The sequence below is a fragment of the Bos javanicus genome, chromosome 20 (assembly GCF_032452875.1).
Source record: "Bos javanicus breed banteng chromosome 20, ARS-OSU_banteng_1.0, whole genome shotgun sequence".
Lineage (NCBI taxonomy): Eukaryota > Metazoa > Chordata > Mammalia > Artiodactyla > Bovidae > Bos > Bos javanicus.
The window spans coordinates 67,495,138-67,521,731 of record NC_083887.1 but is presented as its reverse complement, the minus strand read 5'-3'; the positions used below and the strand labels follow the sequence as shown (position 1 = coordinate 67,521,731).

The following is a 26,594-nucleotide window of genomic DNA, read 5'->3' as shown; positions in this document are numbered from 1 at the left end:
GGCCCAGACCCCTCCGAGCCCTCGTCCCGGTCAAGGGCAGAATCCCTGGGAACTGAATGCCTGTGGTCAGGCTCAAACCATCCAGATGTGCTGGACGAGGCCACCTGGAAAGCATTCTCAGGAAACCGACTCATATGTCTGCAGAAGATCATTGCAAAGTGTTTATCTGGGAGTGAAGATCCAACAAACGCTACAGCAAAAATCCCAGAAACGCCTGAAACTGTAGGAGTGATGCCATCATCTTTAAAATCCTCCTCATAAACAAGAAGCCACAGTAGGGACAGTTCAACTTCTGTATTAGAACAAGAAACTGACATGCCTTCCAAGGAAAACAGGGATCCAAAGAAAGTGAGTCTCCACGAATTTCCTAGTGAATCTTCCACGGCTTAAATCACATTTTGCACCTTGAGAGATGAATTAAGCCCTCTCCTCTGGGAAGGTCATCCATTTTAAAAGAAAGAAAACTGAACCTAAGCCAGTTTTGAAATGTTTAAATTCCTTTTAGACACATAGGCTTTCCCCTAGGACATCACTAAACAGGTTTTCCTGAGAGGCAGGAAGAGATATTTCAGATGTTGCAGAAAATCTGGATGTCGTGGTGACTGAGGAGAAAAATATTTGGAAACAGCATGGACCTAACTGAGTATTTGTGTTTTGTTGTTGCTCACTCAGTCTTGTCTGACTCTGCAACCCCATGGACTGCAGCACGCCAGGCTTCCCTGTCTATCACCAACTCCCAGAACTTGCTCAAACTCATATCCATCGAGTCAGTGATGCCATCCAACCATCTGATCCTCTGTCACCCCCTTCTCCTCATGCCCTCAATCTTTCCCAGCATCAGGGACTTTTCCAGTAAGTCGGCTCTTCTCATCAGGTGACCAAAGGATCAGAGCTTCAGCTTCAGCATCAGTCCCTCCAATGCATATTCAGGGTTGATTTCCACTAGGATTGACTGGTTTGATCTCCTTATTGTCCAGCAGACTCTCAAGAGTCTTCTCTGGCACCACAGTTCGAAAACATCAATTCTTCAGCACTCAGCCTTCTTTAGGGTCCAGCTCTCACATCTGTACATGACTACTGGAGAAACCGTAGCACTGATTCAATACTGAATCATTATGCACTTTTGAAAAAAGTGCTTTATATGGTGATGATCCACAAAGTAGAAATACACAGCATTTACTTTAAACAGTGAATTCCACACTTACACGTATGTGGAAGCAATACACATAAAATTTTTAACTACCCACTCAAGATTAATGCCCCTCCCCCCCAATATAGGCATTTATCCTGGGCTGGTTTAGAGCTAAGCCACAATGAACAACAGCCTCATTCGATTCCCAGCTAAAAGGCCCACTTTGCAGAGGCCTGGACTCACTGAGCAGCAGAACTCAGGGCGGCTGAGAGCACGGCTCTCCCCTGTTCCCTCTGGCCCTGCTGCTTCCCGGCAGTGTGACCTTGACTGTCCAGAGCCTGAGGGACTCGCAGCCTGAGCTGTGTCCAGGCTCCACCGTCTCCGGGCCTCAGTTTCCTCATCTGTAAAATAAGAATTCTGACGACACCTCCCTGGGGTTGTTAGACGGATGGGTGTGTGAGTGGATTAATCCACATAAGCATTTGGAAGGGCACAGGGCACAAAGTGGGCAACATGTAAGCGTAGAAAGGGAGCCAGGGAGTGCCTTGCCTGCAGGCTGGACCCTGGGCGCAAACCTTGGCCCACACCGCTTGTGGGGCCTTCCCAAGCTCTCCCCTGTCCTCCAGCAGCTGGAATGAGGACCAGCCCCCAGCTGGCAGGACCGCAGGACGGTCAGGAGCTCTTGGCTGTCTGGGTTCTCAGAGCCCAGCCTGGCCGTCCCTTCAGGGAGCCCACGATCTGCCCCCTGCCCCCGTGTACTGAAGCCATATGCCTTGCGTTTGATTCCCTGTCTTATTTGTGACTCTTCTTTGTTGGAACTTCAAGATCGATTGTATGCGGCTGGCTGTTCTTGTTGTCACTGTTGTGTTGTTGACATCTGTCCCCCACGATGAGGCAGTGTGTCCACCCACTCCTCCCAGTAATCTGCTTTGGTTGCACTCAGGCTGGGTCTAAACCCTGACACGCTGACCTTATAGAGCCATCCCGATTGTTGTACAAATACCCAGCACTTCCTGGTGTCTGCAGCTGTGTTCGGTCCACGCCTTCCTAAGTGGAACGGATAAGTCTGGGGCTGGCACACTGTGGCCCCAGGTCCACATGCAGCCCACCTCCTGATTCTGCAAATAAAGTTTTATTGGGACACTCCCTGCCCGTTCTCTTACGTCCTGCCTCTGGCTGCTTTCTCCCTGCCACAGCAAGGTGGAGGACTTGGAATCATGTGGCCATCGGCCTAAAATACCTACTGTCTACTCTCTGGCCCTTTAGGGAAATGCTTGCCAACTCCTGGGCTAGATGAAAGCTTTTTTTCTTTTCAGAAAAAGAGTATCTGAATAGAAAATGTCATCTCTATTATCTGTCAGCCTTTTTCGGGGAAAAATAAGCCTTCATGTTATTGTAGCAGCATAATCCGTACATGTGTGCTAAGTTGCTTCAGTTGTGTCTGATTCTTTGCGACTCTGTGGACTGTAGCCCACCAGGCTCCTCTGTCCAAGGGATTCTCCAGGCAAGAATGCTGGAGTGCATTGCCGTTTCCTTCTCCAAGCATAATCCAAGTAGTTGAGAGAATCTGAACTCTTACAGGTTCAAGCCTCCTGTCGTGAGCTTGTGAGTGTCTCTTAGAGTGAGTTAAAGGGTGTATTTACACACGCTCAGTGATTTGGGTAAACATTACCTCATCCTTTCTCAATTAGGGAAAATGGCATATCTTCAGGATAGGAAAGTTTCTCTAAATCAACAAGGAAATCCCATGTGGAATCCACAGATCTACATAACATGTAAGCTCTTGTTCATACAACTGGATTGTCCATAAATTGTATCATTTCCTCACCTGCTATCCAAATGTTTAAGTCTTGTGGACAGCTTAATGCCATTTTCTCTGGACATGGTGGGAGAAGGAGCCTTTGTCCTTTGGGAACGCTCCTTAATAAGCTGTTGCTTGAAAGCAGGTCAAGAAACTGCAAGAGTCTGTTTATTCCCATAACTCAAAAAGCTTTAGCGTCGTCTCTTAGGGGTTCTCAAAGTATCTCATTATCTTTTCTTTTTGAAAGACAGGCTTTTTTTAACTTCTTTTTTTCTCTGTGTTGTTGTTTGGTCCCTAAGTTGTGTCTGACTCTTTGTGGCCCCATGGGCTGCAGCACGCCAGGCCTCCTTGTCCATCACCAACTCCCAGGGCTTACTCAAACCCATGCCCATTGAGTCAGTGATGCCATCCAACCATCTTATCCTCTGTCGTCCCCTTCTCCTCCCGTCTTCAATCTTTCCCAGCATCAGAGTCTTTTGAAATGAGTCAGTTCTTCACATCAGGTGGCCAAAGTATTGGAGTTTCAGCTTCAGCATCAGTCCTTCCAATGAATATTCAGGGCTGATTTTCTTTCTTCTCCTTTTACCTTTATTCTTTCCTAGCATCAGGTTCTTTTCCAGGGTCTTTTTTATTTTTGGGGAGGATAATTGCTTTACAATGTTGCACTGGTTTCGAGATGGATCTAAACCTTCACGGTGTAGAACCATGTTCCTTCACCAGCGACCAGCTATGTCTGCCCTGTGCTCAGGTGAGAAACACCTGGACAGATGGGAAAACCTGCCCAGGGCCTCTCCTGTGTCTCTAATTCAGCTGAGTATAGTTGAGATAGTTTCCATGTTTCCTTTCTCCAGATGTAAATAAATATGTTAGGTCACCGTTGTTTTCCATATTCCCTCATTCTTCCCCCAGCACCATTTTTAGAACTTAGTTCTAAAGTTTCTCAATAATTCTTTTCTGAGTGGAGAATTACATACTTTCAGCAGCATGATCTCTTGAGCACATGATCTTTACCCATAATTAGAAAATTACTTAGAAGTAATGCAACAAAATTAATGGGCACGTCTTTGTGGGATTTTTTTTCACTTTTTAAAAATTCATATTTACTAGTTATGTCCTTATCAGCCCTTCATTGACTGTCAAAAAGTACATGTGAAATACAGTTGATGCAGTAAGGAAACATGGCTTTCCTTCTTTGCTTGTATGTTGAGTAGATAGACGGAGAGGCTGTATTTATAGAGCCAGCTGGACTGCATGTGAATGACCTCACCCGCCAGGTGAGGGCTGAGGAGGAGGAGGAGAGGGAAGGTGGAGGATGGGGTGGAGGAGGAGTTACCCTGCACTAGGATGGAGCTTAGTACCCTGCACCTAGTACCGGGAGCCTGGTACTCTAAACCTAGCTCTCTGTACCTAGTATCCTGCACCTAGTACTGGGAGCCTGGCATTCTGCATCTAGTACCCTATACCTAATACTCTGCACCTAGTACCCTGCGCCTAGTACTTGGAGCCTGGTACTCTAAACCTAGTACCCTGCACCTAGTACTGGGAGCCTGGTACTCTAAACCTAGCATTCTGCACCTAGTACCCTGCACCTAGTACTGGGAGCCTGGTACTCTAAACCTAGTACCCTGCACCTAGTACTGGGAGCCTGGCATTCTGCATCTAGTACCCTATACCTAATACTCTACGCCTTGTACCCTGCACCTAGTACTGGAAGCCTGGCGTTCTGCATCTGGTACCCTATACCTAATACTCTATGCCTTGTACCCTGCACCTCGTACTCTGCACCTAGTACTGGGAGCCTGGTACTCTAAACCTAGTACCCTGCACCTAGTACCCTGCACCTAGTACTGGGAGCCTGGCGTTCTGCATCTAGTACCCTATACCTAATGCTCTACGCCTTGTACCCTGCACCTCGTACTCTGCATCTAGTACTTTGCCAAATCATAAGTACCTGAGGAAGAAGGCAAGGAGCCCAGTGATGCAGCAGGTTCACCTGGGTGGTGAACCACGTATCCCAGGAAACCGAACTGGAAAGGACTTTAGGTAGTGAAGGGGCCCATTCATGTTAGCACTGAAACTAACTTCCTGGTAGCAGACGGGAGGCTGGCTTTTATCACACCAAACCCAGGAGCAAGGAGGCCAGTGCAGAGGCAATTCAAATGGGAAATGACAAAGATCTTACACTGGGCCAGGTTCTCAGAAAGACAGAACCAGTAGAGGGTGTGTGTGTGCCTGTGTGTGTGTGTGTGTGTGTGTGTGTGTGTGCAGAGATTTTAAGAAATCAACCCATGTAATTGTGGAGGCTGGCAGGTCCAAAATCTGGAGACCCAGGGAAGAGTCAGTGCCATGGTTCAAGTTCAAAGGTTGTCTGCTGCTAGAATATTCTTTTCTTCTGGGGAACCTCAGTATTTTTCTATTAAGGACTTCAACTGATTGAGCGAGGCCCACCCACGTTATGGGGGACAATCTACTTCACTTAGAACCTCCTGAGTTAAATGCTAACCTCATCTTAAAAAAAAAAAAAAACACCTCCCCAGAAACACCTGGACTAATATTTGAGCAAATATCTGGGTACCATGACCCAATCAAGTTGACACATAAAATGAACCACCATCGACCTGGATTTGATCAGAGGGGCTTCCCTTGTGGTGCTAATGGTAAATAACCCACCTGCCAATGCAGGAGATATAAGAGATGTGGGTTTGATCTCTGGGTCAGGAAGATACCCTGGAGGAGGGCATGGCAACCCACTCCACTATTCTTGCCTGGAGAATCCCATGGACAGAGGAGCCTGGTGGGCTACAGTCCATGGTGTCACAAAGAGTCGGACACGACTGAAGCGACTTAGCACACACGCACACACACTCAGGAAGGGCAGCTTTGCTGGGGAATTGGGAAATAGAATCTGTGATGGGGGGAGACATGGGAAGAGCTAGAGGACAGAAACCAGGAGGGGTTCCACCCCCTGGAATGGGCACACAGGGCAGAGGGGGCACAATGGGGCAGTGGGGAATGCTGGCTCTGAGTTCCCATCACATGCCAGGTGGGAGTGCCATGTGATGGAGATGCAGAGGTCTCTACAGGTGAGATGCTCACGGGGGGAGTCAGGGTTCTCATCAGACAGAGGATGAGAGTGACCCTCATTTTGGTCCACTGATGAAAATGGCAAATTAAGGGAAACTCCTTTAAAAATACAAGATACACATATGCCTTGAACCTGTGTTTTCACTTAAAATACAGAAATGTTCATCCATTTGCTAACTCCTTCAGTTATAACCAAAGCTTACTTGGGTAGGAATCTGCCTATTAAAGATCTAAGTTGATTATTTGCATAAAATATGCCCACACCTATGATGTTCTGTTTAAGTTTCTTGAAGGAAAAACTTGAAACCTGTCCCATTCACCCGGGTGCAAAATCATCTTAAATCTTTCATGTTTTCTCCAGACTTTATTTTTCTCTGAGCCACACCTAAGCTGAGAGCAGTTCCATTTAATGACGGGTCTCTACTGAGTCATTCCAGAGATTCAACCCAGTGTTCATAGAAACAGCCTTCTCCTTCTCCAAGCTCATGTTTCATCCAGCGACACCAAGCCTCATTATATTACATAATTCCGATTCCAAGTTCAGCTGGCAGAGGCAGCCCTGAGGGCAGGCTCCGCTGGTTCCTGTGCGGCCAGGCGTCACTGGGTGTCAGGGAAGGATGCTGACAGCCTGGGGCACGGCTGGCCTTTCACCCCACCTGGCGCTCAGCATGGTGTAGGCAGCAGCCCAGCCGTTTTGCCAAGACAGAAAAGACGTCCAAGAATCTGACGGGTCAGTTCAGAACAGAGCGGGGAGCTGCTCCCGAGGCTGGAAATGCATCAGTAAGAGGGAGGCACCCATCCAGAGGGCGTCTCGTGTTCAGAGAAGAACAGAACCAACAGCAAGCGTCCCCAGGAACAGACGCTGACGGAGGAGGCGCCCACTGTTCTGTTCTCTTGGGGGATGACGCTGAAGGAGTCTCATGTCAGAAGTTATATTGGTCTTGCCCAGTAAAAAACCAACTGTCTACTGAGGGGGCAGGGTGGTAGAATATTTGTAACCTAAATGGTGTCCCCAGCTATGAATACATCTATTGTCACAAGCTTCCATCCTGTCAGATACAGATGACAGGCACTTGCCACATATCTCTCAGTTCAGTTCAGTTCAGTTCAGTTCAGTTGCTCAGTCATGTCTGATCCTTTGTGACCCCATGGACTGCAGCAGCCAGGCTTCCCTGTCCATCGCCAACTCCCAGAGTTCACTCAAACTCATGGCCATTGAGTCGGTGATGCCATCCAACCATCTCATCCTCTGTCGTCCCCTTCTCCTCCTGCCCTCAATCTTTCCCAGCATCGATCTTTTCTGATGAGTTAATTCTTCACATCAAGTGGCCAAAGTATTGGAGTTTCAGCTCCAACATCAGTCCTGAATATTCAGGACTGATTTCCTTTAGAATGGACTGGTTGGATCTTCTTTCAGTCCAAGGGACTCTCAAGGGTCTTCTCCAACACCACAGTTCAAAAGCATCAATTCTTCAGCTCTCTGCTTTCTTTATAGTCCAACTCTCACATCAATACATGACTACTGGGAAAACCATAGCCTTGACTAGATGGACCTTTGTTGGCAAAGTAATGTCTCTGCTTTTTAATATGCTGTATAAGTTGATCATAACTTTCCTTCCAAGGAGTAAACGTCTCTTAATTTCACGGCTGCAGTCACCATCTGCAGTGATTTTGGAGCCCAAGAAAATAAAGCCTTTCACTATTTCCACTGTTTCCCCATCTATTTGTCATGAAGTGATGGGACCGGATGCCATGATCTTAGTTTTCTGAATGTTGAGTATCTACAAGGATTAAATCATGTACTGCTACAGCTGCTGAGCTTCAACACCCCTCAAAAGGAGTTCAGTTAGTCACTCGGTCATGTCCTATTCTTGGTGACTCCATGGGCTGTAACTGCCAGGCTTCTCTGTCCATGAAATTCTCCAGGCAAGAATACTGGAGTGGGTTGCCATTCCCTGCTCTAGGGGATCTTCCAAACCCAGGGATAGAACCCCGGTCTCCCTCATTGCAGGCAGATCCTTTACCATCTGAGCCACCAGTGAAGCTGCAAGGAGTTCAGGGTGGAGAGCAGAGATGAGGCCCTCTGTGCTCAGGGCAACACTGGAGGGAGGTCTTCAGACTCGTATATTTTCAGGAACCGGTTTTATGAGCCCAATTTTTGTACCTCCCCGTATATAGAAAAGCACTAAAACCCTTCATGGTGACAACTGCTTCTCGTGATTAGCAAAAGCTTCATGAGATTAGCAGAAACGTTCTGGAAAGAATGTGCTGAATTGCATGAACTTCCGCTTCACCAAAATCACATGTGTACTGACCTTCCTGTCCCCCACCAACCCCCCCACTTCTCAGGAGTGATTTCTCAGAGCCACTGAGGTGCTGTCTCCCGGACTCCAGTCCTCACTTTGCACATTGTGCACTTTAAAGTGGACAATGCCTGACAGAAATGTGCATTTCCAAAGACCTTGCTCCATGGGACCTTCCTTAGATAGGAACCATGTCTCCCCAGCTGTCAGGTTGAGTTGTTTGGGAGGATCCGGAGTATCAGCACTGGATGTGTCTGCCTTTACTTCTCTGAGCACTTCACTTTGAGGTCAGAAGGGCCGTACAGGAGAAGCAGCTCTGTTCTGACCCAGCTTCTCCACCACTTTGGTTCTGAGAAGTCTTTCTTCCAGAAGGAGCCCAAGCCTGCCTGACATGCCAGCCTCCGAGAGGCTCGGTCGCTGAGTCTGGGGCCAGATGCCAGCTCCAGAGAAGAGTGTTTACAGCCAGGGATGATGCTTGAAGATGGGGTGGCCAGGGCATGGGAGCTGCCAGGCAATGGGGTTGCCTGAGTGGGCTTTTCTGATGTCCTGTCGTGAGGAGTGAGGGTCGATGGCTTTTTGGAGAGGAACCTACTTACCAGGCTTTGCCCCTGATGTTTTATTGGCACCTCTGAGTTCTCATAATCATTAAAAATAGCATCAGTTCAGTCAGTTCAGTCGCTCAGTCGTGTCTGACTCTTCGCGATCCCATGAATCATAGCACGCCAGGCCTCCCTGTCCATCACCAACTCCTGGAGTTCACTCAGACTCACGTCCATTGAGTCAGTGATGCCATCCAGCCATCTCACCCTCTGTCATCCCCTTCTCCTCCTGCCTCCAATCCCTCCCAGCATCAGAGTCTTTTCCAATGAGTCAACTCTTCACATGAGGTGGCCAAAGTACTGGAGTTTCAGCTTTAGTATCATTCCTTCCAAAGAAATCCCAGGGCTGATCTCCTTCAGAATGGACTGGTTGGATCTCCTTGTAGTCCAGGGGACTCTCAAGAATCTTCTCCAGCACCACAGTTCAAAAGCATCAATTCTTCAGTGCTCAGCCTTCTTCACAGTCCAACTCTCACATCCATACATGACCACTGGAAAAACCATAGCCTGGACTAGACGAACCTTTGTTGGCAAAGTAATATCTCTACTTTTGAATATGCTATCTAGATTGGTCATAACTTTCCTTCCAAGGAGTAAGCATCTTTTAATGTCATGGCTATAGTCACCATCTGCAGTGATTTTGGAGCCCCAAAAAATAAAGTCTGACACAGTTTCCACTGTTTCCCCATCTATTTCCCATGAAGTGATGGGACCGGATGCCATGATCTTCATTTTCTGAATGTTGAGCTTTAAGCCAACTTTTTCACTCTCCACTTTCACTTTCATCAAGAGGCTTTTGAGTTCCTCTTCACTTTCTGCCATAAGGGTGGTGTCATCTGCATATCTGAGGTTATTGATCTTTCTCCCCACAATCTTGATTCCAGCTTGTGTTTCTTTCAGCCACTTTAACACAACTGGGAGCGAGGGCAGTTACCACCCGCAGGAGCCAGAGCCCTGGACTGCCCTGATGAGCAGGTGTCCTGTTTCTTGGTCATCTCAAGGGCTTTTACAGAGCCCTCCTTCCCAATCCAGGGAAGGAGGGCTTTGCAAAAATTCAGATTTCTGACTCTCAACCGCAGATTTGTGATTCCTGCAGAGCGGGGGAAAGACCAGGTGCGTGTGGATGTTTGAAAGCCCTGCCAGGCAGCCGTGGTTTGGGAAATACTGTCTCAGCACTGGGCTGAGCCACAGGTCCTCTCAGCCCCTGGGGTCATCCTGGGGCACAAGAATTGGGGTGCGAACCCTGTGAAAGTGGAGGGAGTTACCTCCGACCAAGTCATTACTCAGTTTCAGTTGCAGTTGGGTATAGGTTGCTCACTGGGCTACCTGTATGTAGTTACCACTCCAGTTTTTTATTTTTACTCCATAGCAGAGGTGTTTGTGACACAGAGCTGGCTCGATGGTTGGGTGCTGAATGGGGTGAAGAGGAGAGGGAGGTGGCTGCCTTCCCCACGTTGACATCTCACAATGGGGAGATGCTCACTCTTCCCAGCAGAGCAAGGATGAGGCAGAGGGCAGCGCTGGGGGAGTCCTGAGCTCCATCTTGTTTGCATTATCCACTCCCTCCATGACACTTTGCTTCTTGAGGTGCCACTTCCCCATCCATAACATACAACTGGAAAAGCAGACCATATCTGAAGCCCTACCCAACTCTAAGACTCAGCCTCTTTCTTCCAGTTTCCCGTGGAAACTGGCTAAAGGGAGCAGCCCTGCAAATAAGCAGCCCTTCACTGTCACTCAGAATCTAAGCATTTCCCTCTCACCTTTTATGAGCCGGGGTTTTTCATTTGAGTTAATGGGATCACACACCCTCCATGGTCTGCAGAGAAAAAACCTCCAGATGAAGGGTTTTTGCTGAAACAGGAAATTATCAAGGCTGTCTGGAACAGCGAGGTAGATTTCTTTGGCCTGTGCATCCCTCATAATTCCATTTCCCATGCCTCCCCCATGTAAATGAAGCTCTGTAGATCTTACTGATTCTTCTTAAGATAACATTTGATGACAGGGGAGTGAGACAGGAAAGTTTAGTAAAAATAGCACATCAGCCCCTGAATAATAAAAAATCTCCGTATCTTTGGCTTCTCGCAGTCCATAAGATTAACATCCACTGAACCTCCTTTTTGGGGAGGTTTTGAGGTCCTGCAGTTTGGCTCCATGTGAGTCAGCAAAGAAATGCTGCCTTAACGATGAAAAAATTCAGTCCTGTGCATGACTCATTATAAATCTCTCCTTCACTCTCACATCGAACAAAGGAGTTTGCCTTTTGAGACTGAACAAAGTGAAGTCACTGTTAAGCTGCCAGCTTCCCAGAGCCTGGATTCTTGATCCAGGTGCCCAGTTTCCTGAAGTCTGGCCCCCATCCTTGCCAGCCAGTCATCAGTAATGGACTTTCAGTTCTCGGGTGACCATGGAGGCCTTTCCCCGGCATTGCATCCAGCAGACAACCAGAGAGTCTAGCACATCCCTGCCAACACCTGGTGGAGGATGTGTGTGTGTGTTTGGCATGCTGCTGTCACTTCTAATGTACTTACTGCTGCAATTCAGGAAGACTTGCTCTCGGCATCAAGGCAGGAGTGCAGAGTGCAAGCTGTGTGTCCAACAGCTCTGGCCTCTCACACCACTCACTCGCACAATTGGTTACCGAGATCATTGGCCCTTTCAGCACTGGACTTCTGCCTCGGAACTGGCCTGGAGTGCAGCTGGCACCCTCTGATACAGTTGAAACATCCCCTGACAGAGACCAGTAATTCCTGACTCAGCATATGGGCCAGGCCAGCGAACAGCCCATGCGTGGCCAGCTGCCAGATGGGCTCAGCAATCAGCTTCTCTCCCTCTTCATCACCCTGAGTCCTGTGATCTCAGCTACTGAGCTTTCAGCTCCCAGTCTGTCCGCTCTCTTTAAGTTAATGTGTTCGCGGACATTCTCTTCCTGCAGCTAAGGCAGATTTTTCAAACTGGCATCTGTTTATTATGGGATGTGCATTGTTATCTTGAAAGCAGCAGCGTATTTCCCGCCATATCAGTAAACAAGGGTGTCATAGTCCTCAGCGATGGCAGCTCTCCAGTGTGAGCTGGTGAGTCCTAAGGGTGCTCAGGAAGGAGGAGAATCCCTATGATCTAGCAGCTGACAGCGGCTACTACCCACAGTGAGTCCCGGGGGCGGAGCTCAGGAAGTGAAAATACAGGTTACTTGCCCCAACAGCATATGAAAGGAACAGTTTAATGAGCACAGACCCTTGTGCCTTCCCATATATAGAAAAGCACTAAATTCCTTCACTTGAGATATCTGGTTTTCTTCAACAATAGTCTTGATGTTCAGACTACCTGCCCTTTGTCACAAAACTTCTATGTAACCTGGCTCCTCCCCTCAGCTCCTTGAAGAGTTTTCTCAGGGTTCCTTGAGATTCTGCCTCCTGGGCTTAAGCCCTAAAAATTCCCACCAAATAAAACATAACTCTCAGCTTTTTAGGTTGTGAATGTTTTTTAAGTCGACAACTTCATGTAGACGGAAAGCGTGGTAAACCTCAATCGCCTGCACATGAGGCGTGGCTGTAGTTTCCTATGAAGACAAGAACCTTCTGTCTTCAGAACCCACCCAGTGACCGCTGGGCCGCAATGGCAACTGTCACAGTCCAGGCCACTGAGTATGGGGCGTGTGAATGTCCGTGTTTGTAGTCACAGAGGATTTTAAAGATCATGTCACAAAGTCAAAGCGGGCAATGTGACTGAGAGCATCCTTCCTGAAGGCGGTGACGGACACCAGCCTGTGAAAGTCCTGACCGACGTGGGGACACTTTGTAACTGGAGCTGTGTTCGCATGCTGTCCTTCGCCCTGTCCAGCCTGCACCTCCCTGGAGCTAAACCCAGCGGTGAACACAGCCTTCTCTAGGTTCACCCCATCAACTGGGTTCTGCCTGGTCATTACCCCATGTGCTTACTGAGTTATGAGAGGCCACTCCACTGACGACCAGGAGTTACTCCTGAAAATGGGATCAACAGGGTGCTTTGTCTGAAAACTTTGAAGGGAGCAGGAAGAGACACTGAAACCCAATTCTAAAACGAAGTTAGCGGTTTCTGATGCTGACTCTGTGACAGCCCTGAGCTGACCATACAGGTGGGGCTCGGCCGTGAGCCACAGGTCTGGTCCCCGCCAAGGGTGACCTCTGAGCCTGAAGGGCAGTCACAGCCCTGAGGCTGCCTGGGGAGTGCTTCACGACAGCGTACTGCACTAAACCAAACACCCTTGTTGAGAATTTGCATTTTCAAATACCCTTGTTGCAGTTTCAGAGGAAACATTAAATAACCAAAACCAAAATATTGCTATTTTTTTAATGGGAAGGCAAAAGTCATTTTATGAGAAGCAGCTCCTGACTGTTGACAATTAGTGACATTGAATATGGGGCAGACGGTGCCAGGGAACCCTGCCCAGACTGTTGAGTAACTACTGTAAACTCCACCACTTGTCCAGGCAGCTCTGAGAGCTGCAGGGTAAGTCCTGCCAGGTGACTCCTGGCTGGGGGCAGCACCGTGGTGGCCGGGTGGCCGAGTGCTCCAGGCCCTGCCTGGGGCACCTGACTGACGGGAGTCACACCCACGGCCTGCTCTGTTCCAGCTGGCGGACTTGAAAAACCAGACCACAGCAGGACAGGTACGGCCGCTCGTCAGCCACCCGACACGGCTCGTTCTGCTCAGTGGACCCTCAGACACCAGCACAGAAGCTTGTGTGGATTTGACTCTTTCCTGAGCTGCAGTCAAGACATTTGCCCGGAGCTCTGCCTGTGAAACAAAGCAAGCACTTGGCATCTCCAGATGCCGTGTGAACGATTTTTGCACAGGACCATTTCTTAATGGTGTGCGGCTAAGAGGAGGTCAGAGCATGGACCAACCCACTGGAACAGCTTAAGATGGTGGAGACCGAGGACTTAACACAGGGATGTGAAAAGCCTCGGAGCAGCCAAGACACCTCCACAGACCCAGGGTTGACCAGTTAGAGTTTATGAGGCTGCGCAGTTGAGAAGCAAATGTAAGAAGTGGGAGGAAACATAAAAAATAGAAAAGCAATGGAGAGCCTCCAGATGAAGAATCAACGCAGCCAGGAGCCCAAAGCCTGGGTTTCCTAAGGAGTTTGCATAATTTACATGGTTTAACATGATGGTAAAGACCAGGCTTCCCAATAGCTCAGCAGTGAAGAATCTACCTACAGTGTAGGAGATGAGGGTTCAATCCCTGGGTTGGGAAGATCCCCTGGAGAAGGGAATGGCAACCCACTCCAGATTTCTTGCCTGAAATATCCCATGGACAGAGGAGTCTGGTGGGCTCCAGTCCACGGGGTCGCAGAGTCTGATACAACGGAGCAACTAAACAACAGCAACAATCTTGTTAACACTGAGAAGTGGAAGCATTTCCGCAGTTGATACGGAACAGTTCTTACAAACCTGACATAGTTTATTATTATATGCATAAAACTTTTAATCACAGTTTTTAAATAATTTTCTTAGAAAGATAATAGAGTCTGTTCATGAGAAATACTTTGGCATAATCTAGCTCAAAGCTTCTACAAACAAACCTAAGTAAACATATCATGGTTCTGTCAACTACAAAAATACAGTTGCAACCTGAAAGTAGAGAGTTATTTATCCGGAATGTTAAGGATTCCAAGCTCGGGAGAGGGCATCTCAGTGACCCTGAGAAAACCGCTCCAAGGGGGCGGGAGAGGAGTCAGGCTATACACCAGTTTGCAGCAAGGAGGGCAGGCAGTCTGAACATCAAAGATTGTTAAGTAAGGAAAATCAGATACCAAGTTAAGGAATTTAGTGTTCTTCTATGCGTGGGAAGATGCAAGTCTGGGATCATTGAAGTCATTCCTGTCATAACGCATCTCAGCTATCTGGGGCCAGCACCCTGCACATTTAAGGAGAACTTTTTCTCTCTCTTGAATTCCCTTAGGGCCTTCTGGCTCACGCTGGAGGGCTGGAACTGCTGATGGCTGCGACATCCTTCAGTTCCTCGTGCAGGGAGTGGGGCCCAGCTCGGAAGCCCACGTGGGAGGGCCAGAATCACGGATAGCTGTGGCATCCTTGTTTCCTGATGCGGCAGGCGCTTTCCCATTTCACAGTGCAGCCTGAGTGCACCTGGTGCCACTGCAGCGCTGCCAAGTCCCGGGGCGGGGTCACCCCGCTTCCTAATCCAGCAAGTGTCATCGACTCCCCTCTCCTCCCTCCATCGCCTCCTTCTTCCTTAGAACTTTCACAAAAGCCCAAAGACAGGCTCGACCATGATTTGGGTCCCAGACCCCTTTGAGAACTTGAGGACGCATGCTGGTGGTTTTGTTCAGCAATTTGGGGGGCTCAGCCCACCTAGTATTGGTACAATTTCAGGGCATCTGTAGACACAAAACAAAAACCCCCAAATATGACAAAGTCTTTAGACTAATGACTTAATTGCAAGAAGGGCAGAGGACAGAGAGCCTTCTAAGTGATACCACAGAGATGTAGCTTGCAAAGTCCTGTGATCAGCAAAAAAAAAAGAAAGCTGTAGAGATGTAGTAAGGTGAGCCATCTTTCTGTCATTCTGTAACAAAGAGAAAACTAAATGAAATTTCGGAGAACCTATAGACCAAAACAAAAGACACATCAACCAATTCAAAGCAGGAGCTTTATTTGGATTCTGACTCCAGCAAGCAGATTAAATTTTGACAGGGACAACATAATTGGGAATGGAACATTGACTATTTAAAGATGTTAAGGGATTATTGTTAAAATTTTCAAATGTCACAGTGGCATTATAATTAGGCTGAAAAACCTGACTCCTTATCTTTTAGAGGTGTGTATTGAGATATGAGTATGTCTAGAATTTGCTTCAAAATGCTATAGGGATCTGGGACATAAACTGATAATCTTTGAGACTGGGTGGACAGGGACACGGAGGGCCTATATTTTTGTATATGTTTGAAATTTTCCTTTTAGGAAAAGGTTGGGGGTGGCGGGAATAGATGCACTGCGTTGAGGGGAGTTATTTCCAAGCCCAAGAGAAGCTGACAGCCAGAGGAGGGGAGGCCTGACGTCAGGAACACTAATCAGGAAATTAGAAGGGGCAGGGGCCTGGGAGACCACACGTAGGACTGAAAAGGACTGCGCACACGAGGCAGCAGGTGGGAAGTTATGCAGGTTGATGCCCCGCCCCCGGACCCTGCCTCCTCCTCCTGGAGACGCAGCCCCGCCCCTCACCGTGGGGTCCCCTGTCCCCGCAGCTGGTCAGTGGGGAACTGGAGCGCCTGCAGCCGCACGTGCGGAGGGGGCACGCAGAGCCGGGCGGTCCAGTGCACGCGGCGCGCGCACTACAAATCGGAGCGGGTCTCGGCCAGCCTGTGTCCACAGCCCGTCCCCTCCAGCCGACAGGCCTGCCAGCCTCAGAGCTGCCCGCCGGCGTGGAGCACTGGGCCCTGGGCGGAGGTAAGTGGGGTGGGGCGGCTGGCATGGGTGGGGTGGTGAATGGGGTCCCTCCTGTGCAGTGCAGGGTGTGGGGGCACCTGGAGTCTCCCCAGCCTCGGGGCTCAGGGCTGGAGCCCCAGCTCGGTCCCATCCCCCTCTTGAGGGAGCTGACACTCGCTCTTCCTGCGCGCAGTGCTCACGAACCTGCGGGAAGGGCTGGCGGAAGAGGTCCGTGGCCTGTAAGAGCACCAACCCCTCAGCCAGGGCACAACTGCTGCCGGACGCCGTCTGCACCGCGGAGCCCAAGCCCAGGACTCACGAGGCCTGTCTGCTCAGGCGCTGCCACAAGCACAGGAAGCTGCAGTGGCTCGTGTCCGCCTGGTCCCAGGTGGGTGCACCTTCCCAGGTGGGTGTGCCAGATCCCAGGTAGATGCATTGGTCCCAGGTAGGCGTGCCGGGTCCAGGTGGAACTGGGTCGACCACCTTCCACCTCAGGGCCAACCCTCCTTGCTGGGTTCCTCTGCTTCCGCTCCTTTCCTCTAAGTCTCCGGTCCCACTGCCCCTGGTATTCAGCCCCACACCTGGCCTCCACTCCTTGGCGTGTCCTCTGGCTTTCATATCACATCCGTGGAGCACCCCACCCAGGTCACCCACACAATCATCCCTCCCTCGATGTGGAGTGGATGGGTGGGTGAACAGGTGCTGGCCGGGGGGTGTTCATCATGCCCGCTGTGGGCTGGGGGACCCACCTCACCCCGAGCAGCTGCAGCCGTTTCCCAGGACGTGCCTAGGTGGTGGGGCAGGGGGGCGACCGCAGGAGGAGACAGCGTGTCCTGAGATGCATGCGTGTACGCAGCCCACACAGCTGGTTTCCATAGCAACCAGGGAAAGAAGGCCCCCTGATCCCTGGCCCTCAGGAACAGACTCGGGGTCTCATCCCCACCCAGGCCACCAATGGCGTCTAGTCCAGGAGGGAGGAAGGCCTCTATAAAGTGACGGCGTGCCAGGCAGGACATTTACCCCGAATGAGACAGCCCTTGTTTGCCCCTGAAAAATAAAAACAGCATCACTACTGCGTGAACCCTGCTGCTGCTAAGGAAGAACTCCCGATCCTCTCTCACCTGAGAACAGGGGCGTCAGTGTCTAGATGACTGAATCATGCAGTCATTAGGAGACATTTGATTCTATGCATGTCTCCAGAGGCTGAGTCCTTAGGAAGGAAACAGCTTGATCTGCCTAGTAAGGGCTTCCCAGGTGGCGCGGTGGTAAAGAACCCGCCTGCAGTACGGGGTTTGATCACTGTGTTGGGAAGATCCCCTGGTGAAGGGAATGGCTGCCCACTCCAGTATTCTTGCCTGGAGAATCCCATGGACAGAGGAGCCTGGTGGATTACAGTCCTTGGGATCACCAAGGGTCAGACATGACTGAGAGATTAACACACACGGTGTCTGGAAGGTGTCCAGATGGAAATCCCTTGCCCTGAATATCTAACACATTCGGGCATGCACACACACACACACACACATTCACCACACCCCAGAGCTTCCCTCAGGCTTGGCCCCAACAAGCCCCCGAGAGGAGCCCTCCAGCTCTGTTCTGGCAGCAGGACCCGCCAAGCACGCCCCAAAGCCGAGCCTGAGCATGAGGCCAGAGCCCCGGGCACCCAGCCTCCTCCGTGGATGGGACCTGCAGACATGCCAGCCCGGGGCAGTGATGCCAGCCCCCGGGACCTGCCCTGTGACCTCCGAGCCAGCCTCCTGGTGCAGTCTGTGCCTGGCCTTCTGCGTCATCCCCGTGTGTCACGTGGCTGCAGCCCCGCCTGGCCACAGGTTGGCCCAGGGCCCCGCTGTCCATGCAAGAGGGTGCGGCTGCAGCGGCAGCTCGGGCTCAGAGCACGTCTGGTCGGAACGAATGAGCCTGCTGTGCTCTGTCCAGGGCAGCACTCAGCTTCCCAGGGGAGATGGAAGCCCTGGGTCTCCCCTGCCTGCCCCTGTGCTAGGGGCCAGCATCATGCTGCTGTTGCGTGTGTGAATCTGAGGAGCTCTGGGGTTTACCTGACATCCTTGTGCGGTAGATTCCAGTGCATTCTGGTATCGGTTACAGCCCAGCATCTTCACTCCCCAGTGCAGCGATAGCTCCGGAATTACTCCCTTCACGGTTTCTAACTGCCCTGCCCCAACTTATGTCTCTAGTACCAGGCCACTGTGACCTCAAGAGAGTCGTTGTTTTTTTGGCAGATACTGTTAACACCATTTTAAAATGCAGAGGTCCCATAAATTTCACTGACTGTTTGTTGTTCACTCGCTAAGTTGTGTCCGACTCTTTGGGACCCCCAGCACGCCAGGCCTCCCTGTCCATCACCAACTCCCGGAGTTCACCCAAACCCATGTCCATTGAGTTGGTGATGCCATCCAGCCATCTCATCCTCTGTCGTCTGCTTCTCCTCTTGCCTTCAATCTTTCCCAGCATCAGGGTCTTTTCAAATAGGTCAGTTCTTTGCATCAGGTTGCCAAAGTATTGGAGTTTCAGCTTCATTATCAGTCCTTCCAATGAGCATTCAGGGTTGATTTCCTTTAGGATGGACTGATTTGATCTCCTTGCAGTCCAAGGGACCCTCAAGAGTCTTCTCCAACACCTCAGTTCAAAAGCATCAATCAGGTGGCCAAAGTATTGGAGCTTCAGCTTCAGCATCAGTCCTTCCCATGAGTATTCAGGGTTGATGTCGTTTAGGATGGACTGACTGTTCACACATCTATAAATGTTCAGGCTGACGTAATCAGGAGGCATCTCCACTCAATGATTTTGCAAGAGAGACGGCCACCACGTGGAGAGACATGCCTTTCACGCACGTCCTTGGTTGTCTTCTTTTCAGTGCTCTGTTACCTGTGAAAGAGGAACCCAGAAAAGGTTCCTGAAGTGTGCTGAGAAGTACATGTCTGGGAAGTACCGTGAGCTGGCCTCCAAGAAGTGCCTGCACCTGCCGCAGCCCCAGCTGGAGCTGCAGCGTGCCTGTGCCCTGTTTCCCTGCCCCAAACGCCCCGCATTTGCTGCTGCAGGACCCCCGCGGGCCAGCTGGTTTGCCTCGCCCTGGTCTCAGGTAGGGGTGAAGGGGTGGCGGGCAGAGCCCCTCTTCGGTGTTGCCAGCTGCCCTGGGCTGGAAGGTTTCTGCCAGAGTGTAGCCCCCAGGCCCATGGAGCCAGCTCCAGGCCCTTCCATCCAGAGGCCATGAGGTGTTGGGTTTCTGGGGGTCGGGGTTGCAGGGGCCCTTCCAGGGGGTGATCTCCAAAGGTTACTCCATCTTTTAGGGCACTTGTGATTGTTCTAGGGCCTCCCAGGTGGCGCTGGTGGTGAAGAAGAACCAGCCTGCCAATGCAGGAGATGGAGGATCTGTGGGTGCTATCTCTGGATGGCGATGATCCCCGGGAGAAGGAAATGGCAACCCACTCCAGTGTTCTTGCCTGGAGAATCCCATGCACAGAGGGCCTGGTGGGCTACCGTCCATGGGGTCTCACAGAGTCGGACATGACTGAGCACACAGGCTCAGCGTGGTTGTTCTAAACCCTAACCCTGTGCAGGGTAAGAGGATGTAATGGTTTGGGTAAAAGCTGGGCTGAGCTCCCCAGAGGTGAGTATGGATGGGGAAGAAATGCGAGATCTGGAAGAAACAGGTGATTGTAAGTCTGTTTGAGGCCAACCACAAAGCTGAGCAAATGAGGATGGGGGTTGAGCCCCCACAATGGCTGTAACCCGCCTGGTCCCCAGGCTTGGCCAGCCCAGGCCGAGAGGGGCTGCGGGATCTGTCCTGGCGTCTCCGTGTCCCCAGTTCCCTCCTCCTCCCGCGCTCCCTGCAGCTGTAAGGGAAGAATTCTGCACACACTACTGTTGACCCAGCCTACTTCCTGGCCCTGCTTCTGGCTTTGGGCTCCTCGCAGCCCTCTCTGCCTGTCCTGTTGCCATCTGTGAGTGAGGGCAACACAAGAGCAGCTCAGAGCCCAGTGTCTTCTTGGGCACTTGGGTCTGGGTGGTCAGTTTTTAAGAAGCAAAGGAAGGGACTTGCCTGGCGGGCCGGTGGCTGGGGCTTGGCCTTCCAGTGCAGGAGGTGCAGGCTCCATCCCTGGAGGTAAGATCTTAATTCCTCAAGGCCAAAAAGCAAAACATAAAGCAGAAGCAATATTGTAGTAAATTCAGTAGGGACTTTAAAAATGGTCCACATGAAGAAAACAGAGAAAGCAGATGAAGATGATAGCGGGGACGGCCACGAACGTCTGTGCTCCCGCCTGGGCCAGCTCTCATAACCGTATCAGGCAACACTGGCTCCAGGACCTCCGAGGTGAAGTCCTACCAAGTTTATGAGATCCACGGAGCACCAGGCCACCAGGACACTCCCGTCGCAGAAGATCTCTCAGGGCCAGCAAGCGGGATCTTCGTTGATTCCAGAGGCTGATCCCGGGAACCACAGGCAGATGTCTGCTCCCCATCGCTTTCAGAGGAACTTTCAGGAGTCTTCATCTCTCTCCAAATCACTTCCCACAAGGTGTGCTCCATGCCTGGTGCCACGGGAATGACCCGGGCAGCTGCAGGTGGCAGTCTTCCCTGCCCAGGCAGTGACTGCCCTCCCAGGAAGCGCGTCCCGCATCCTCGAGCTTCCCGGGTGCCCTGTGCTAAAAAGGAAGCAAGGACAGAAAGCAGACTCCGAAGTGGAGAATCGCGCCTCCCATCCCAGAATCGTGCCACGTCCGTGCTGCGGCCTTGTCAGAGGTCAAGGCTGCCCCGCTGACGTGAGCTGCTTGAAAGCGGATGCAGTCACAAAACAGCCGTCCAGACCGGTCACTCTGTGGCGAGTGCCCTGCTGTTCTGCGGTGTGTTCCCCATGTTGACATATGTGTACACATACATGCATGCATATTTTATATATACAGTCCCCAGTGTCCACCAGGGCACACTCTCCATACTGAGTATTCAGGGAGTGTTTGCGGAATGTGGAATTTCAGATGAAAAGCAAATCCATGAGTGCCTGAGGGCAGCCGCATCTGGTCCTCATCTGGAGAACTTTCCCCTCCAGCACAGCTTCACTCTCGTCTGGGGCTGGTGTCCCTGTCATCGGCACTGTGCGCTCTGCGGCCAGGCCATGGGGAGCAGCGGAGTCTTTGAAGCCCGCCGGAGGCTGCTCTCACTCGCCGCCCACTCTGCACCTGCCCTCTAGGTGTGTTTGTGCCTTTGGTTCTGCTTATCTCCAAACTTGGGGCTTCCCAGTGGTGCTAGCAGTGAAGAACCCAGCTGCCAGTGCAGGAGACAGAAGACACACGGGTTCAATCCCTGGGTGAGGAAGATCCTCTGGAGAGAGGGCATGGCAGCCCACCCCAGTATTCTTGCCTGGAGAATCCCACGGACAGAGGAGCCTGGTGGGCTGAGGTCCATGGAATGGCAAAGAGTCGAACACAACTGAAATGACTTAGCACATCTTCAAATCTGATGTCACCTTTTCATTTAGAAATACAGGAACTCCTCCCCGAATGGTATTAGAAACTGTTTCATTTAAAATACTGGACCACAGGACATTTGGACTGTATCCTTTTCAAGCATTTCCTGTTTTAAGTAGGTCAAAAGTATCAGCATGTTAAAACGTGAATTGTAATTGTAAAAACTGTTTTCTGTAAATATAGTTATGTCAGCCTCTGTGCCCACAACTTGGGTTCAAATATAAACAGATACGATATATGCAGGGAGTGGCAGTCTGCCCTGCTGCTCGTGATGAAAGAAATTCAACTCCAAGGCAGAGAGGTTCAACACTATGGATGAGAAAAGAGAACTAGGAACCAGGTCCCCGAGTGAGTTCCCAGCCCGGGACAGGGGCTGAGGGAGCGCCTGGGACCCGAGTCAGAGGCTGCGGGCCAGGAGCGTGGTTCTGCCGGGACGCTCAGAGATGCCACAGTCCCAGGAAGACAGCTGGCGCGGCCGAGCGGGCCTGACGACTCAGGCATGTGTCACGAGTCCGAGACGCCGCAGCCCCAGCAAGACAGCTGACACGACTCGAGCGGGCCTGACGACTCGGGGACGCGTCACCAGTCTGCCCGTGGCACTGTCGCGCTCCTGGCTGCCGGTGTCCTACCCTGAAACGGGGCGACCCACAGCGTTCGCCGATGATGTTGAATTTGAAGAGCAGGGCTCAGCCTCACAGGGTGTGTTCCAAACCCACACGCTCATCAGCGAAAAGCCCTGGGTTTTCTCTCCAGAGGCCCAGACGTCCTGTCCCAAAAGAGGGAAAAAAGAAGAAAGAACGACTCCTTCAGCTTATGAGCTCTGGGGACTCTGTTTCCAGCTTCTCTCCTCCGTCGAGGGGCAAACCAAGATGTTCTACTTACCGCATCACTGTGTCCCTCTCCCAAGGGGTTTACAAGCCACCTCACTTGGCTCTGTCTGCAGCCGGTCCTCAGAGTCTGGCCATGGGCGGTTTCGGCCGTGGAAGACCACCCCCGGGCCACTGCTCCAGGGGGATCCTGGCATTGGTCCTGTCCACACATCTTGGCAGCAGCCTGAGTTGTGTGTGTGTCTCCAAATCAGCAGAGCTTTATCCTCACGCGTTAACGCGACTATTTAACTTAACCCACCGTGCACCAGGACCTCCAGATTGTTTCCTGACCCCATCTTTCTGCAGGGGCTCCTCTACCGCTTAACATTCTTAGCATTCTTGAACACGCAGCCTTGTGTGAGCCATGCCGTGAGCTTGTCAGAATTCGGTCTGGACTGTGAGCCGCTTTCTTTCTGGGCAGATTCATTGCTGCAGGTTTGGGTCTCTCCCAGTTTCTTGCCAGCAGTGGGTCTCCAGTGGACCCACTGCCGTGGTCTATGGGGTATGTGCCCGGCCCGCTGGTGAGGACTGATCTGACCGAGCCGCCTCTCCCTGCCCTGGCTCCTCTGTGCTCTGAGCCTCAGAGTGCGGGGCCCCAGTGTAGGGACATGGTGTTCCTGGGAGGGGGCGGCCATGCCCAGGCATCCGGAGTCCCTGCAAAACTTGGGGTCAGGAGGGCTGTCTTTGTGCCTCTGTGGAGGGGGCTGGCTTGTCAAGCTTTTCCGAGTCAGGGGCACCAGAAAGGCTGGCTTGTGAGAGGGTCTCGGGACGGGCCTGCAGCCTGTATCCCCAGACAGGTGTCGCTTTGTGTGTGTCCATCGAACCCTTGATGATTCAAGATGTTCAGACTTCTGGGCCCGTCTTCCTGGGAAATACGCAACTTGTGTTCAGCCCCCTACCCCGGTCGAGAAACAGAGAGACCACCTTGCGGAGCCTGGGTGGAGGGGACCCGTAGAAAGGGATGGCTGGATGGCCGGGTGGCCCAGCGTGACGGCGGCTCGTGTCTCCCGCAGTGCACGGCCAGCTGCGGGGGCGGCATGCAGACGCGGTCCGTGCAGTGCCTGGCGGGGGGCCGGCCGGCCGCAGGCTGCTCCGTGCTGCAGAAGCCCACCGTCTCCCAGGCCTGCAACACCCGGTTCTGCCCCATCGCAGAGAAGAAAGGTGAGTGTCGGGGGGCCCCCCCTCCCCCGCCTGGGTTTGACCTTCGCGATCCGGCTGGGGCTGTTGGGTTTCTGGAGTGGTTGCTAAGAGAGCTGAGCAACCAGGGCTCCCCGCCGGTTAGAGGGTCTTGTGTCCGCTACACGTTCTCTCTCCACCTCCACCAGTTTTCCCCATGAAAGGGCCCATGGAGCAGACCCCTCGCTGCTCACGCCTTCCTCCCCGGAAACGGCACAGGCGGCTGCGAGAGCCATTTGGCTTTCAGCAGGCACAACTGCCTCTTGTGTTCCCATGCTGCCGTCTGTATTCAGGGAAGGCCATTCTGAGTAAAGCAGCCTTTTGCACCCCAAGTTAAACGAGACCCCAACGTATTCATTTGTTGTTGATGTTAGGGTCGCCAAGTCGTGTCCCATTCTTTTGCAACCCCGTGGACTGCAGCGTGCTATGCTCCTCTGTCCATGGGATTTCCTTCAGTTCAGTTCAGTCGCTCAGTCATGTCCGACGCTGCGACCCCATGGACTGCAGCACGCCAGGCCTCCCTGTCCATCACCAACTCCCGGAGTTCACTCAAACTCATGTCCATTGAGTCAGTGATGCCATCCAACCATCTCATCCTCTGTCGTCCCCTTCTCCTGCTGCTCCTTGGCTGCTCGGTAAACGCGATCCCTGCACACATACCCAAAGTGCCTTGGGGATTTGCAGCACCGTGCCCTGTCTGTCTGTCTGTCGAGGTTCCTGGAGGAGAAAATGGGGCTGGAGGAGAGTGAGTGGTCTGCTTCAATCAGGGATCCAAGAACCAGAGTCCAGTCCACAGAAGACCCGTTGTCTCGGGTGGCTGAGTGGTTCCGTGGGGGGTGTTTAGAAAATGACAGCTTTGCAGGAACCTGCCAAGAAAGATCTTGTGCAAACAGCATGACCCACATGGTCCGTGTGACCTGCAGAGCTGCCCTCCCTGCAGAGCAGCCACAGGGTGGCGGCAGGCTTGCCTTGGTTTGCCGGGGTTTCCGCGGGTGGCGGCTGACCCAGGGTGCGGCACCGGTGACTGACGCAGGGCTGCTGGCTTTCAGGCGCCTCCTGTGGGGACCGCTTCCGCTGGTGTGCCCTGGCGCCCCAGCACGGGGTGTGTGGCCACCGCTTCTACGGCCAGCAGTGCTGCAAAGCCTGCTCCACGTCCAACCTGTGAGCCGGCAGGCGCGGGGGCTGTCTCCAGCACCAGCTGGCCGTGTGGTCTCTCCACCAGCAGGCGTCCCAGGAAGAAGAAAAATCCGTGCGGAGCTCCTGGACCAGACTACACATGTGCCTGTGTGTGCATGCACGTGGGTGTGTGTGTGTGTTCATCCCCGGGCACACAGGCACACACTTGGCGGGGAGGAGGCGTGGAGTCAGGACAGAGCTCCCCAACCTGCTCACCCTGAACCGCGGACCTCTGGCAAAGCAGGCCAGCCCGGAATAAGGAAGACTTGCAGAAGGTCTGCTTCTAAGGACTGGCCCAGCTGCCACCTGGAAACCACCGCTTCCGGAGGTGGGGTCAGCCCCTCCGGGCTGCATCCCCAGTGTCCCGAGGCCTGTGTCCTGCCCCAGCGGCGGTTTCTCTGCACAGGGACCCCGGGTGGCCCCGGGCAGGTGAGCTGGTCTCCATGCTGGTGGGGAGCCTGGCCTCTGGAAACGGGAAATGAAATTCCCGCCATGGTGCTCTGTCCCTTTCAGACCCGTTGGAAGCAAGAAAGAATTCTCACACGTTGCCTTTTCTCTCTTTCTCAGTTATTTACAAGTGAGTGTTCCTATGTAAACGCATTTCTTAATGCTTTTCTCTTTCAAGTGGCAGAATGACAGGCTGGACCCGAGTCAGAGACTCCATGGGGTTTACACCAAGCACTGTGGGCTGTGATTGGCCCACTTGGGTTTGCTTTTATGTGCTGCAGGGTTTTCGATTTTTTTCCCCCGTAAATTTTGGTTGTTTTCCTAACATCCATTCTGAAGGGAGGCCAAGGATTTCCAGGTGAAAAGCTACGCAGCAGGGGGCCTCCAACCTCCCCTCCCCACCCAACCCCAGATTTCAGTCTTTTTCTGCGGTGTGGTCTCCATTCCAAATGGCTCCTGGATATTTATATTTGCTGAAGTTTTATAATAAATTTTATATTGTGCAGCGTGCTTCTGAACAGCTGTGATTCTTTGTGAGGTTTACTCGGAAATGCGGAAGACAGGCACAGAATCGGGATCCTGGCCTCAGAGAGGCAGAAATGGAGCTCAGAATATGGTAGAAAGTGCTAGAACCAGTCTGAGTAGACAGGGCCCCTGAGTGAGAAGGCTGCAGGGAAGACAGCTGGTGACCTGGGGATGGTGGTGGCCAGTGCCAGGGGCAGGGCCACAGCTCCCTGCCCAGGGACCAGGTTTTCTCCAGCTGCACCTGCAGTCTGCAACGGGTAGGTGCGGCCTCCCTAGAGATGCCACGATCAATTAACAGGCGCTCCCTGCTTCACTGAGCTTCCCTGATGGCTCAGACGATAAAGAATCTGCCCACTGTGTCGGAGAACCAGGTAAAGAATCTGCCCACTGTGCAGGAGAACCAGGTTCGATCCCTGGGTCAGGAAGACCACCCCCCCGCCACCCCAGAGAAGGGAATGGCAACCCACTCCAGTATTCTTGCCTGAAGAATTCCAGGGACAGACTGTCGGGCTACAGTCCCCAGGATTGCAACAAGTTAGACACAACTGAGCGACTTTCACTTCAGCCTGCTT

The 26,594-nt window shown here is 52.0% G+C and overlaps 1 protein-coding gene across 1 annotated transcript in view; it reads left to right on the top strand.

The window, feature by feature from the left end:
* ADAMTS16 (ADAM metallopeptidase with thrombospondin type 1 motif 16) overlaps positions 1-26,007 on the top strand; it is a 194,087-nt gene extending 168,080 nt beyond the window's left edge. Inside the window, exons 18-22 of the mRNA XM_061393157.1 lie at positions 16,169-16,370; positions 16,543-16,737; positions 19,222-19,446; positions 23,712-23,859; positions 24,924-26,007. Of these exons, the coding sequence (XP_061249141.1) occupies positions 16,169-16,370; positions 16,543-16,737; positions 19,222-19,446; positions 23,712-23,859; positions 24,924-25,039 (886 nt within the window). The 3' untranslated portion in view covers positions 25,040-26,007. The remainder of the gene's footprint in view (positions 1-16,168; positions 16,371-16,542; positions 16,738-19,221; positions 19,447-23,711; positions 23,860-24,923) is intronic.
* Positions 26,008-26,594: the final 587 nt, after the last annotated feature.